This window comes from Scardinius erythrophthalmus (assembly GCF_964197995.2).
Source record: "Scardinius erythrophthalmus genome assembly, chromosome: 9".
In the NCBI taxonomy this organism is placed as follows: Eukaryota; Metazoa; Chordata; class Actinopteri; order Cypriniformes; family Leuciscidae; genus Scardinius; species Scardinius erythrophthalmus.
In genome coordinates, this window is record NC_138229.1 from 22,968,465 (window position 1) to 22,983,137 (window position 14,673).

The following is a 14,673-nucleotide window of genomic DNA, read 5'->3' on the forward strand; positions in this document are numbered from 1 at the left end:
TGTATATACACACTACCAATCCCAGTCAAACGTCTGGCATATTTAAGATTTTTTAAATTATTTTGAAAGAAGTCACTTAGGCTTCATGACGCAATGGCTAAAAATGGCTAAATTTTCAGCATACTCCTTATACATCATCATTATGCATCTCCTCATACATCATTATTCCAGTCTTCAGTGTCACATGATCCTTCAGAAATAATTCTGCTGATTTGCTGCTCAAGAAACATTTCTTATTATTATCAATATGAAAAACTGTTTTTTGCTGCTTAATATTTTTTTTAAATATTTCCACACAAATATGAATCAGTTAAAAATGTTTTAAACATTTATAATAGAAACCATTATTAATAATTGAGCACCAATAACAACTGGTGATAATCTGAAGGATCATGTGACATTGAAGAATGGAGTTTAAAGTAACCACCACATTTGAATGATTTTGAAAAACATAGATTTTTTTTAAAACACAGATTAAGTATTTTACTGTATTTAAGATGGCTGTGTAAAAGTGTTGATTGTTGCTTCAGATCACTCTTTCATTTCAGGTTCTATATGTGAATTTAGAGGAACTGAAACTTAACTGATACTGTGGAACAGAGATATTTAAGGGCTTGTTGGATGTGGGCATGCATGGAATTCACAAAATTATCCTCCTGTGAAGACTCTTTCGCAACATTAACCACCTGCAAATCCTCCTTATTCCTCCAACTATTACACAGATTACTATTAATGTTGATGTTTTAATAAATCAACAAAATGTTCTGGATGTTCTGGTTTACTTACACAGTGTGTTGCATTCAGAAAAAATAACATGTTGTTTTTAGAATAAAGTCTTATGTTGACTGTTTTTTATAGACTATTTCATCAGTCTATATATATAACTGGAGAATTTTTAAAAAAGTATGTTTTTAATTATAACTTGATCTAGAGGATTTGGCCCCTCAAGGGGCAACCTTGCAACAAGAATGTAATCATTCCAGCTGGGCAAGATGAAGTGCCAAGTCAAAGACTTTGGGAAACATGTTACTTCATGCTACGGTACACATTGCTGCCAATGTTTTGCTCTGTCCTTTACTGTGCCCCTGCTACGAGCCTTCTGAGCAAACACTGGGACCATGTTTAAATTTGGCCACAGTCTATGCAGATAATAAATGGATTAGAGAAAAAAAAAGTAATTATCTTAAAGAATTGTCCTAAATAGGAGTGTGCTGCAAACAATTGCCCAAATAATTCACTGAAATGAGATAGAACAATTGTATCTTTCATTAACAATAAAAAGTATGTAATCCAGTGAAAACATACCTTTTAATGATGAGAGCAAAAATCATTTATTTCAAAACTCCCATTGACTAACATTTCAGATTAAAATGTTTTCCCATATTGGCTACAAGTCTGATGTCATGATGTCATCATCATGTGAGCTAGATTTTCACCATATCAATATATATATATATATATATATATATATATATTTATCTTCTTTACTTTTCTGTTTATTTGTACGACAATTAAATGAATGTTTATGTGAATGATCAATATGAAATGAAACTAAAATGAAGTCATAGCTTTTCCTTGATGTTAGGCTGTCAATTAGAAAGACTCATTGCTCAAAGTGAAAAAAAAGTTAAAAGAAAAAAAAAAGTTAAAAAAGCAAGTTCTTAGAAATATATTTAATGGCTCTAAAATGTACATATATATATATATATATATATATATATCCTTACACCTTTAATACACCTGAGTATATTTAAAATAAGCTTCACTGCGTAGCTATTATAATAAATAATGCTATTAATTTCAAGGTTTAAGATCTTTATTTTTTTCCTTATTTAGCCTACTGTTACACTCAGGGTTTGAAATGAACTTTTTCACCCACTGGCCAATTTGGCTACTAAGTTTTACATTCAGAACTTCTACTGTACGTTCATTTTTTTTTTTCTTTTTTGGAAACGCACAGAAAAAAAAATGTTTGTAACCGCTCACACCTGTTTATTTTAAACTTTGATTTGTCTGCTATTAGTCTTATTCGTTTCTTTGCTCTCTGGATTAGTGGATGCTTCCTGGACTGATTCCGGTTACCGACCTTTATCGCCCGGCTTTTGACTACGCTCCCCTGTCTGCCATGTAGGCTACAGGAACATGTTTTGTTCATTAAATGTTCTGATCTGCCCTTGCTTTTTATGTTTTTTTTTTTTTTTTTTTTTTTTTTTTTTTTTTTATAAAAAACACTTTTATATTTATTATAGCCTACTTAAAATAATTTAGTATATTCGTTTATTTAGTTTTTTTCCTCTCTTTTTTCACAAATGTCTGACTTTTGGAAGTGCAATTTGATTACCATATGCAGTTTTATTAAAGTTGAATTAACGTAACCTCCTGTCATTTTTACTCTTCAAAGTAGGCTACACTTGCAGTTGTTGATTATAATTAATTTACTGTTAGGCCCATTAAATAATAATAAGGGTATATTATTTAAAAAAAATATATAATTATCTAACATCTGACTAATTCAAAATTAACCTCAAAACATAACATGCTAAATGGGGATATCTATATCGCATAAAAAAAAATAAATAGTCAGAACGTCGTCTCGCGCAGCAACGCTACAGTCGCGTCTTATAATTCTCCGTTGTTAATGTTGCGAGCACGTACTAGATCTATGGTACTAGACAACGACGTTGCCATAGTAGAAATGCAACGTGCCACAGACGTTGCCACAACGTAAATGTGTTATGTGTAAAATCTGTAAAAAGATAGCTGATTTTTACCCGCATTTGGCGGGTGTTAATAGAAAACGTGTTCAGAAGATATTTGGATTCTGCTAATTTATTTAATGTAATGTTAAAGACACATTTAAGTAACAGAATAAAGAGAACGTGCAGGAAAGTAACACAAGACCACATAGGGTTAACCATAAATATTTACAGAGTGCGTCACCAGCGCGCACCGGAAGTAAATCGCTATGGACCGCAGTCAATTTCAAGTTCATGTTGTCAAAACTTTTCGTCCGATGTCTTGTTTTCTGTATTGATCAGAGTCACAAGCGCACCGTGCCATAATGGCACACCGATATCTGCATCTGTCAAGAGGCTGCAGGAACCTTCTTCACGCTCTGCTGCCAAATGTCAGATCAACAAACCGCGTGCAATCGGTAAATGTGCAGCTTGACTGTATTTTAATGGATCTTTCATCATCCATGGACGCATCACCCCTTCCCCATATGCTGTGCTCTGATATTACAAATACGCGTTTTATCATTCGTGTGATCGGGTTGTGTTGTCTGATGCAGACTGCGGTGTTATAGACCGGAGAGGTTGATAGTAAACAAGGGTCGGCCTGTATGACATTGCGTTGGGTAACACGTTATGTCACAGTTCTTCACATTAAATCTGTTATACCGTCAAATCTAACGAAGACAGCTTCGAAAACTACAGTCTGCTGTTGATGGCTCGGCGTTGCTTGTCTAATGTTATTATATATATAAAAACAATTCAGAACCTTATTGACATTTCACTGCTTGTTTTCATAGTATCTGTTGAAAATAGTAGTTACATAATTCCCAATGGGCTAACGTTACAAATGACAATCTTTAAAAGCACTCTTACACTGAAAAGATACTTCAGGCATTTGAGCTTTACTGGCAAAACCCTCAAGAGAACCTAGAAAGTTCCTTCAAGAGCAATGAACACTGTCAACGTCACAGCCTTCTTTCAGTAAACCAAGGAAAGGCTTTGAAACATAATATTTTCAGGAACCCAAATGTTCATTGAGTATCGTTTCATTTTTACAGCAGTCTTTTGTTCAGCAGTTGTGATTATGTATATTGATCATCTCATTGTATTTGGTTTCGAAGGTTCAGGGTGTTGGAGAAATCATCCTAGACAGAAGATCCTTGCTCTCTCAGGTCTTGGGCACCTATAGAAGATTATGCTCCAAACCTCCCAAAGGTGTGTGAAAATCACATGAATTCTGACATTGGGGTGCTTAAAGCTGGGTCATACCTAGACTTTTCTGCTAATGGCATTTTATCTTCTTGCATTGAAGGATTTGAAAAATACTTCCCTAATAATAAAAATGGTGGTCCAAAAAACGGTGAGCCCAAGCCATCCAACGCAGAAGTCAAAGGTAATATCTTTGATAAGCTTATAATGCAAGTTAATAGGCTTTTATATGATGCCATTCTGTTTTCTGTATCTGTTTTAACCTAGAGCCCAAACCAACCAATGCTCAGAAGACCGCTGGTGGAGGTGGAAGTAGTGGAGGAGGTGGAGGAGGAAAAAGAGGGGGGCGGAAAGATGAATCCACGTGGTACAGCCGTCTCCAAAAGGTTAAACATTCTGTAGTTATTATTATTAGTAATTTTTAAAAGCTTGTTTACTACTCTATTTACAGAGGCAGATATCATGATATTTACCCCGAGTACTTCTTTTATGATTTGATAATCATATTTTACTACAACATTCCCAGAGCGCTTCTTCAAAACTCTTAAAGTCGCAATGTAACAGAAGTAGCGACAGATCTTTTCTTTCGTATTGATTTGTAAATCCCTAGTGAAAAGGATTCTCGAAAAAGGGAGGGATTTGGTTCTGTCCCTCAGTTGTTGATTGGACGAAGGGGTGGTTTTAAGCAGACTAAATGAGAGAAGTCACCGGAGAGAGAAGTCTTCTGTTTCACCAGAAGATTGAGTTATGACGTTTTGAATTACAAGGTCAAACAAAAAACGACAACATGAAACAATACATGCATGGATGAATCGTTTACAATAATATCAAAAACATTCATCGAGTTAATTTCTATTTCATTCAGATTTTAAACACAGGCCCTTATTTCTCTGTCACTCTTATGCAGGGTGATGTGCCGTGGGACGATAAAGAGTTTCGTTTGTATTTCCTGTGTGGGACGGCCTTCTGGGCAGCTGTCACATATTATTTCTTCTTCCGAGATGGAGGAAGGGAGGTCACCTGGAAAGACTTTGTAAATGGTTACCTTGCTAAAGAAGTGGTATGTAATTACTTTAATTTAATGATCTGAGTTTTCAATTAATGTTGTTTGATGTTTCTCTCTAGCTGCGCTTAAACTTTGACCTGTGAAGCTGTGTATTGTATCTTTTCTAGGTTGACAGATTGGAGGTTGTAAACAAGCGATATGTAAAAGTCATCTTTACCCCTGGTAAAACTCCAGTTGATGGGGTGAGTTTAAGTTGATAGGAGGATGTGTATACATTCTAGATAGTAATGTGTAACCAAGGCAATGGCTATATAATCAAACATAAAATATGTAAAATAAACAAATATTTCAGCCAGCACAGATTAGGCTGACATACACTGCCATTCAAAATGTTGGGGTCAGTAAGATTTCGATTTTAAATAAATGCTTTTTCTTTTGAAATTTCTATTCATCAAAGAATTCAAATGTATTAAGCAAGCACAACTGTTGAAAACTGTCACACTGAAGACTGGAGTAATGGCTGCTGAAAATTCAGCTTTGACATCACAAGAATAAATTACATTTTAAAATAAATTAAAATCTTATTTTAAATTGTAATATTTCAGTATTTTTGATAAATACAGTCAAATAAATTCAAACCTGGTAAGAGAATTCTTTCAAAAACATGAAAAAAGATCCTACTAACCACAAAAAGGTAGTGTATGTACGTTATTCATTTCTCAGGTCTATAAAGACTATCATGATAATGACACACAATGAACTGTGATCCTTTCTTCAAACAGCAATACGTGTGGTTCAACATTGGCAGCGTGGACACATTTGAGCGGAACCTGGAGACCGCTCAGCTAGAGATGGGTATTGAAGGAGAGAACAGACTGCCGGTGGTCTATTCCACAGAAAGTGATGGGTGAGACATTGACTTAAATGTGCAATTATACATTACCTAATGGAAGCAATTTAGAGATAATGTAAAGATAGGTCACAAAAATAATTTAGGAGAGGAAATCAGAATTGATTTTGATTAGGGATGCACAATTAATCGGTGAATCTTAATATTGGTAGTAAATGCTGCTCCATCTGAAAGCCAGAGGGCGCTCTCACACACACACGGCAAATATGTCCCAACTGCCTTTTTCTGTGCAAGAAGCCACATCATCTCACTGAAGGATGCTCAACTGTCATTATGAAGTGAGTGTAGAGTAAAAGCATGTTATTAAATGTTGTCTTTTGTTGGATAAGAGTTTCATAAATCCTTCTCATGTTTGGAAAGATGTTTGACGCGTGTTGCTTTTCAAATGCACGTTATAAGGGACTCAAAACTCACAGTGCTTTCAGATGGAGCAGCATTTACAGAGGCGTACATCAGTGACAAGCTGCGCATAATAACCGCAGTCTTTGCGATTTCCAAATCGCGATAAGCCAAATCGGTTTAAGTGCGATTACATGGAAATTGCGATTAATCGCGCGGCCCTAATTTTGGTATCCTCCGTCAAACCAAAGGTTTAAATGCTGCACAATTGAGTTTTTCTTATTCTTCTGTCATTTTCAGGTCGTTCCTCCTTAGCATGTTTCCCACCGTACTGATCATTGGGTTCTTGCTGTTCATGCTGAGGAGAGGGCCAGCCGGAGCAGGGCGGCCGGGGAGGGGAATGGGTGGGCTCTTCAGTGTCAGTGAGACCACTGCCAAAGTACTACGAGACGAGATAGACATCAAGTTCAAGGATGTGGCGGGCTGTGAGGAGGCCAAGCTGGAGATCATGGAATTTGTTAACTTTCTCAAGAACCCAAAACAGTACCAGGATTTGGGTGCCAAGATTCCAAAGGTAGCGCAAGACTTTTAAATAACATTGCATAGCTGGTTTGTAATTTAGTAAAAGTGAACTGAGATTTCAACAGACTTTTTTAATCTACTTGTTTAGGGGGCTATTTTGACTGGACCCCCGGGCACAGGAAAGACGTTACTAGCTAAAGCGACTGCAGGAGAGGCCAACGTTCCCTTCATCACTGTGAATGGATCAGAGTTCTTAGAGATGTTTGTAGGGGTTGGGCCAGCCAGGGTAAGTGCTTTTTCTGTATCCTAATATGAGCTTTATGGTCTTCAGCAAACTTAGTTCACAGTGTGACACTCTCTTTTCGGGTAGGTTCGGGATCTCTTTGTATTAGCCCGGAAGAATGCCCCATGCATTCTCTTTATAGATGAGATCGACGCTGTAGGAAGAAAGAGAGGCAGAGGCAACTTCGGTGGACAGAGTGAACAAGAGAACACACTCAACCAGTTACTAGTTGAGATGGATGGTTTGTATCTGAAAAACAGTCGTTTCCATGATTGAGTAGTGCTTTGATTTTAGATGTTCTTATACATTATAATTTCTTTGGGTCATAAATTGTAATCCAATAATGATTTATTTTATTGGTCTCAAACTCTAGATCTTTCATGTGTAGGATCATAGCAATATTTAAAGTCGGTAATACAATGATTTGATGTAATTATATGCAAATGTATATCTTTCTCTCCTGTATAGGATTTAACACTGCTACCAATGTTGTAGTGCTGGCAGGCACCAACAGACCAGATATTCTAGATCCAGCTCTGATGAGGCCCGGGCGTTTTGATAGACAGATATACATCGGTAAGTTTCTTCTTTTTTTTTTTTTTTTTGGTTAATTCACTCATTAAGTGAGAATTTATCATTATAAATAAGTATATATGGTAATACCATTCAAATGTTTGGGGTCGTTAAGATTTAAAAAAATATTTTGGAAAAGTCTCTAATGCTCACCCAGGCTGCATTTATGTGTTTAAAATACAGTAAAAGCAGTAATATCATGAAATATTATTAACATTTAAAATAAATGTTTTCTATTTTAATATATTTTCAAATGTAATTTATTTATGTGATGCAAAGCTGAATTTTCAGCAGTCATCGCTCCAGTCTTCAAATATGCTGATTTGGTCAAGAAACATTTACTATTATCAATGTTGAAAACTGTTTTTTTTTTTTTTTATGTAAATTATAATTAAAAAAATTTCAGGATTCTTTGATGAATAGAAAGTTCAAAAGAACAGCATATCATTCATCATCTTTATCAATTTAATGCATCCTTGCTGAATAAAAATATGAATGTTTTAAAAAAAAAAAGACATCAAATTTTCAAATGGTAATGTATATTTAATATAATGCAAAATAATTGCAGGACCACCGGATATCAAAGGCAGAGCCTCTATATTCAAAGTACATCTGAGACCACTAAAGCTGGTGGCAGACTTGAACAGAGAAAATCTGGCAAGGAAAATGGCTGCTCTAACACCCGGTTTTTCAGGCATGTAAAGACTTTTTATACCTTTTATTTGGGTTTCAAAAGTTGTTTATGAGCTGTAAACTTAGCTTCACTGCTCACTGACAGGTGCGGACATCGCTAATGTGTGCAACGAGGCTGCGCTAATTGCAGCCCGCCACCTTTCTGACGCCATCAACCAAAAACACTTTGAGCAGGCCATCGAACGAGTAATTGGGGGTGAGTAACAGATGTGAAATTTGAAAATTGCACTTTAATTTTTGGTTGACCATATTTATAGCAAAATGTGATATTACAATATTAGACGGCATGCATAGTTTTGGTGTGAAGTTCATATAATTAGAAGCTCTCTGCATGTTTAGGTCTTGAGAAGAAGACACAGGTGCTGCAGCCAGAGGAGAAGAAGACCGTGGCCTACCATGAGGCTGGTCATGCTGTAGCTGGCTGGTTCCTTGAGCACGCTGACCCTTTGCTTAAAGTAAAACTCCCACTTACTCACCTGTACTTTAATACTCTTGATGCTAATCTGCACTGAAACTGTGCTTTTTCAGTCTACTCAGTCATATCGTTGGTCATTTCAGGTGTCCATCATCCCACGTGGGAAGGGTTTGGGCTATGCCCAGTATTTGCCTAAAGAGCAGTACCTCTACACCAAGGAGCAGCTGCTGGACAGGATGTGCATGACGCTGGGTGGACGTGTGTCTGAGGAGATCTTTTTTGGCCGCATTACCACAGGAGCACAGGATGACCTGAAGAAGGTGACACAGAGTGCCTATGCACAGGTGGGTCACACATTTATCTGATTTGATCGTTGTGGTTCATACATAGCAGTGGATGATTCCTGACATTTTGATTTGCATTTGATAGGATTTTACTCAATTTTACTTAATTTTGAATTTGTGCTGTTTTACTGCGTTTAGGGCTGACTCTATACTATTGAAGGCTTTATTTGAAAAATGTCAATAAAAGCTTTTTGTTATATATTGTTTTATTTTCATTCCTTAAGAATGAAAGAATGCATTTTTACAGGAAAATATAGTCAAATGTGTGTATATGTATATATATGTATGTCAAATTTTAGTGCTTGTAAAATCATGATTAACAAAAAAAAAAAAAAATTATACTTTTATTCAGCAAGGATAAATTAAACTGACCAAAATGCCAGTAAAGACATTGTTAATGTTTCAAAAGATTTCTAATTCAAATCAGTTTTGTTCCTTTGAATTTTCTATTCGTCAAAGAATCTTAAAAAAAAAATATATATATATATATTTATTTTATTTTATATTTCACACTTCTTATAAAAAAAAAAATCATTTTTATTTATATTATTTAACCAGCTAATGTTAATAAAATGGATGGATGTTTATAAATCATTCCACAGACCCCAGCTGAAAACTGTTACTCTTCCATCTACAGATTGTGCAGTTTGGCATGAATGAAAAGGTAGGGCAGGTGTCATTTGACCTGCCGCGGCAGGGAGAGATGGTTCTGGAGAAACCCTACAGCGAGGCCACTGCACGCCTCATCGACACGGAGGTCAGAAACCTCATCGGCATGGCCTATGAGCGCACACATCAGCTGCTCTCTGAGAAGAAGGCTGAGGTGGAGAAGGTATGGCAGGCCATTACCAGTATCAATGCATTTTACACTGAGACGTTTTATCACATCGTCATGTCAAAAGAACTGTGTGCAGAGAGCAACAGTAATTCTCTCTCTTCACCACTAGGTGGCACTGCGTCTACTGGAGATGGAGGTGCTGGATAAGAACGACATGGTGGAGCTTCTGGGCCGAAGGCCGTTTGCTGAAAAGTCAACATATGAAGATTTTGTGGAGGGAACGGGGAGCATGGACGAGGACACATCACTGCCAGAGGGCCTGAAGGACTGGAACAAGGAGCGAGGCAGCGAGAAGGAGGAGAGTACGGAGGAGCAGGTGGCCCGACAGATCACCGGTGGCATGCCCTTCTGAGGACATCCGTTCACTGTGACCCTGAAGGGTCAGAGCACTTATTTATGAGATGGGAAACGCTTGTCTGACGGACACTGAGGCAAGTACCCTGTTCTTCAGGAGAGCTATTATTTAAGGGCTCTTACTGGGTAGAAAGCATCGGACTTATATTGTGTACAGTAGGGTGTTTATGAAATCCAAAATTTCATGTGCAGAGGTTAATTGTGTTTCAGCAAAGTTGAAACAGCTTTGAAAAGGATCAGAAAATCTTCTTTTGAAGGTGAAATGTATTTTATGTGACATCTCAGCGCTTTGCCAAAAAATCAGGCAAAAGAACTGTAGCTTGTCAAAAAATATTCTCTAGTCATTTCAATTTTACCCATCAATGACCAAGAAGAAATGCAAAATATATATATATATATATCTTGATGTTTAACAGGAAACATGTTGCATCACCTGACATGCACAGGTTTTTCTTTCTTTCTATACATTAAGATTCCAGTTCAAATCTTCCTCAATTTCGTGAGCTTTCTGAAAGTTCTTTTTGCAGTGCTGTTTGCTTACTGGCTGTCTACATGACTGAAATATACGATTATGAATGTTGTAAACATAGCACAAAGTCACTCGTGTTAACTAACATACTCTTTTCTCTCACAGATTTGCACTGACATGGGTATAAGGCTTTGGTTTCCATGTGATTTGATGCCGTTTATGATCACATCCTGTAATTGAATGACAGAGCAGTCGTTTTTCATGTCTTTTCTGCTGTTATTTGGATCATTTATGGCCCCGGGCAGCTGCTCTCTGTGGTACAGATTGATTAAACTGTAGCTCAATTCGAAATAGTCGCATTTGCAATGAAATAGGATGCAAACATACACAAATGCAGGAGCAGTTCGTAGTTCATTGTGTTGATGATGAGCTTATGAAGTTGTGTGATTTTGAGATTCAGTGTTTATTCTACAGTACAAATCCAAATCACAAAACAAGCTTTGAGGGTTTAAACCTTTTGTGACTTAAGCAGGTATTGCTTGATACTACATCTAAATGTGTATTTTGTTCTGTGAAAAAGGTTTTGAACATATTCAATAACCTGAATAAATCTACATAAACTTTAAATTGTTTTTGTTTAGTTCTTGATAACTCCATGTGTGGCATGAAATTACTTGTTTTGTTTGGGACATGGACTTCAAATTTCTAAGAGATGCACAGATCCACGGCTTCAGACAGCAACACAAATAAAATTGAAAATAGCTCTTATGAAAAGGTTATTTTTGTTGACCAAAAAGTCAAAACCCTCACTCATTTGTTAACGTTTGAATCAGACTCGGTGTGTGAATCAATTAGACCCCCCCTCCCCCTTTATATATATATATATATATATATATATATATATATATTTTATATATATATATATATATATATATAAATATATATTTATATATATATATTATATATATATATATATATATATATATAAAAAAAAAATTTTCAAAAAATTGGATGGAAATTAGAAATCTTGCCTCGGCAACTAACTGAAATAAGTTCAAGTGCTAAAATTACTTTGAAAAATAAATACTTAAGGATTTACTTTGAAACAATTTTCACTCAAAAATTGCTTGTAAATTTTGCAATTTATTTTTACACTAAAATAAATGAAATTTTGAAGTAGAAACACTGAAATAGTATTTTCAGTAACACTTTACTTAAAGCCTTTATATAATGCATTATAAAAGTATTTTTAATGCATAAATTATGCCTTTTAAAGCACCTTATAATGCATTGGAAATTATGAATAATTGTTACAATACTTGTCATTTCTATTCATTGTTACACCTTTAGAAAGTATACTGGATTAAAACACATGACAAACAACCAATTTCAGAAATCTGCAAATATTACAATGCATTTTAACTTTGTTTACAATTATTTATGAAAAGATATAATCAATTATAACGTACATTATAAATACCTTTATAATGCATTATACACGAAGGCTTTAAGTAAAGTGTTACCGTATTTTCTTGTAAAATGTACTCCAGTAATCTTTTATTTACAACTTAAAAAATAAATATAAATAATAAAGAAACACTGTACTACTAAAATAACACTGATTTACATTAATAGGTTACAGTCAGAATCACAAGAGTGACACAATCAAATTAGAACAAATTTATACTAAAAACCATTAAAAAGTATTCTAGTTTGTGTATCCAGTGACGTAATGAGCTAAAGTGCTTCTGAACAACCATTTTTTTCCCCGAAAGATTCTGTCATTTGTCAAATGAAGTTTGAAAAAAGGAGTAATTTGGCTCCTACACATTTCCTTTTAAGGGCCGATGGCACTCTCGTCATTTTGTTTGTCTGGAGCCCTGAGATTTTAACGAGGAGAAATTCCACTCTTTGTTTTGAACTGTTGCTGGAAGCAAATATGGATCATAGTTTTTCTCTCAACAATTGCACCCTCATGGGAATCTGGTAATGTGCTCAAAGAAAGCATGGGCTTCAAATTTGTTTTCACACGAGCGTTCGTGATAAGCGTTCAAAAATACACCACAGCCCACTTCCAATGGCGTAACATTTACTGGAGCGCTCCGTTTAAACATCAGCATGAATCAGCCGCTCGCCTGCCGGGGAGGATGTCCACATTTAGACCAGGCAAACATGAAGAGGCTTCCCTCGCTGTCTCCTCTGATTCAGCACTAAATGAAAGTCTTCCCCACACTGTGACATCACCTGCATAGATTAGCATCTCGCCTCGGGAAAGTGGAAACTGCTGAAGTCAAAATCATACTGGAAGAGCTTTACGAAGTCAAAGGAGCTTTTAAGTCACCATTTGAGACATTTGTCCTTGTCTATATATGGGGTGAGCTGGATGATATTATACTGTTTGCAATGATCTTACCTGGACAGGAAATTGGACATGGAGCAGACCTCACCTGTTCCATTTCCTGGTCAGGTCAAATCATCCTCCTTGAAAGTGAAATGTATCATTTCTGCACCAGTATTGTTTTTAAAACTATAATCAGAAGTGTTGGAAGTCAATATTTTCAGAAATTACACAAAGGGGATAGATCACCCAAAATAAAAGTTCTGCTGTCATTTACTCCCCCTAATGTCGTCCTAAAAAATGTTTCTTCTTCTGTGGAACACAATATAACGAGGAATGTTTTTGTCGATTCAATGGAAGTCAATGGGGTCCAATGGACTCATTGACTTATATTGTATCGACAAAAACAGTTGAAACATTCTTCAAAATATCTTCTAATGTATCGAAGTGTGTGTGTTTTCTTTAAACTGTAAGAATTGATAAATTAGGAAATTCCAAACAGTCTGTTTTGGGGGTGACCAGGCCCTGAGAGGACAAAAGGACCTCTCTGGAGATTAGCATTTGAACTGGCTCTCATGCACCATCGAGACGAAAGTCTCACCTCCGAGTCATCTAATCTACATCCTTTTCCCTCTCCCCTCACCCCTGTCTCTCATGCTCAGATGATCAGCTGAAATCACCCAAGAAAATGTATAGTTTAATGTGAATGATTATCACAGAGTATTTTCATGTTTGGTATCATTTAAAATGTCACAGTGCGACTGGTACAGATATCTCATATCCAGATAGATAAAACAAAAGGTAATAAGGTTTTTAAGAGCTTATCTATAACTGATTTACAAAGGAAGGTGGTCTCTAAGCAAATGGTCCCACACCCCCATGAAGATGCGACCACTACATGCAAATTTCTATTGTTACATGTTTCCAGGTAAAAGGTTTGTCTATTTAAGGAATTGCAGCAGGGAGATCGAGGCCTTTTCTGTATTTCAGATCGGTCCGTTAGGCTGAGAGATATAGATCTCTCAGCCTCACGTATTTCTTAATGTTGGGTTTGCATCTTCTCTCTATTCCAGAGCATTTGATGTTTTGTATCGATTATCTTTGAATTGATTATGAAATTGGCATGATACATTTACCTGACATAATAAATTGTTACATTTGATTATTCTAACTGACTTTGATATTATTTTCATTGAAGAAGTTAGACGGAATAGTCAAAACATTCACTCATGATTAATCATCCACAGATATCATTAAAACCTTTTCATTTATGGAGTCAGATGAAATAAACGAGTAAATATATGATTAATATATATTGCATTTAACCAACCAATACTTCGCATGAGTGAGGACAGAGCACGTGAGACCTTCCCTGTGTTATTGGAAAACCTCCATTGGACCAATTTCACGGGCCTTACAAAACCATTACCTTTACCATGTACATGACTACACATTGTTTTTATAGGCATTATGTTTATAAGGTAGGTATAGATAGGTATATTGTTCTGAGACAAAGTTATTTTTCTGTTCTTATCTACAATACCTTTTAAAAGTTTTTGGAAAGAAGCCTTTTTCATACTCCAGTCTTCACGTGATCCTTGAGAAGTCATTCTAATATACTAATATGGTGCTCAAGAAGCATTTA

At 35.9% G+C, this 14,673-nt stretch overlaps 1 protein-coding gene across 2 annotated transcripts; it reads left to right on the plus strand.

Annotated features, from left to right (window-relative positions):
• Positions 1 to 2,902: 2,902 nt before the first annotated feature.
• afg3l2 (AFG3-like AAA ATPase 2) lies at positions 2,903 to 11,314 on the plus strand. 2 transcript variants are annotated; one of them, XR_014030802.1, is made up of 18 exons: positions 2,903 to 3,154; positions 3,857 to 3,950; positions 4,048 to 4,128; positions 4,212 to 4,330; positions 4,852 to 5,004; positions 5,118 to 5,192; positions 5,733 to 5,857; positions 6,500 to 6,773; positions 6,870 to 7,007; positions 7,092 to 7,245; positions 7,473 to 7,580; positions 8,146 to 8,271; positions 8,356 to 8,466; positions 8,610 to 8,725; positions 8,829 to 9,029; positions 9,667 to 9,861; positions 9,977 to 10,298; positions 10,856 to 11,314. XR_014030802.1 is itself a non-coding variant. In XM_081374757.1 (17 exons), the coding sequence occupies exons 1-17, from the start codon at positions 3,062 to 3,064 to the stop codon at positions 10,217 to 10,219; spliced, it is 2,406 nt and encodes an 801-aa protein (XP_081230883.1). In that variant the 5' UTR covers positions 2,903 to 3,061; the 3' UTR covers positions 10,220 to 11,314. The 2 variants fall into 2 exon arrangements, 1 of the variants encoding a protein (XP_081230883.1); XM_081374757.1 differs by having other exon boundaries at positions 9,977 to 11,314.
• Positions 11,315 to 14,673: the final 3,359 nt, after the last annotated feature.

Bases quoted from the DNA above. Each gene is read 5' to 3' on its own strand.
- afg3l2 (XM_081374757.1), top strand. From the start codon at position 3,062: ATGGCACACCGATATCTGCATCTGTCAAGAGGCTGCAGGAACCTTCTT. The intron at 5,858-6,499 runs GTGAGACATTGA...TGTCATTTTCAG, and splicing joins TATTCCACAGAAAGTGATGG to GTCGTTCCTCCTTAGCATGT. The intron at 6,774-6,869 runs GTAGCGCAAGAC...CTACTTGTTTAG, and splicing joins TGGGTGCCAAGATTCCAAAG to GGGGCTATTTTGACTGGACC.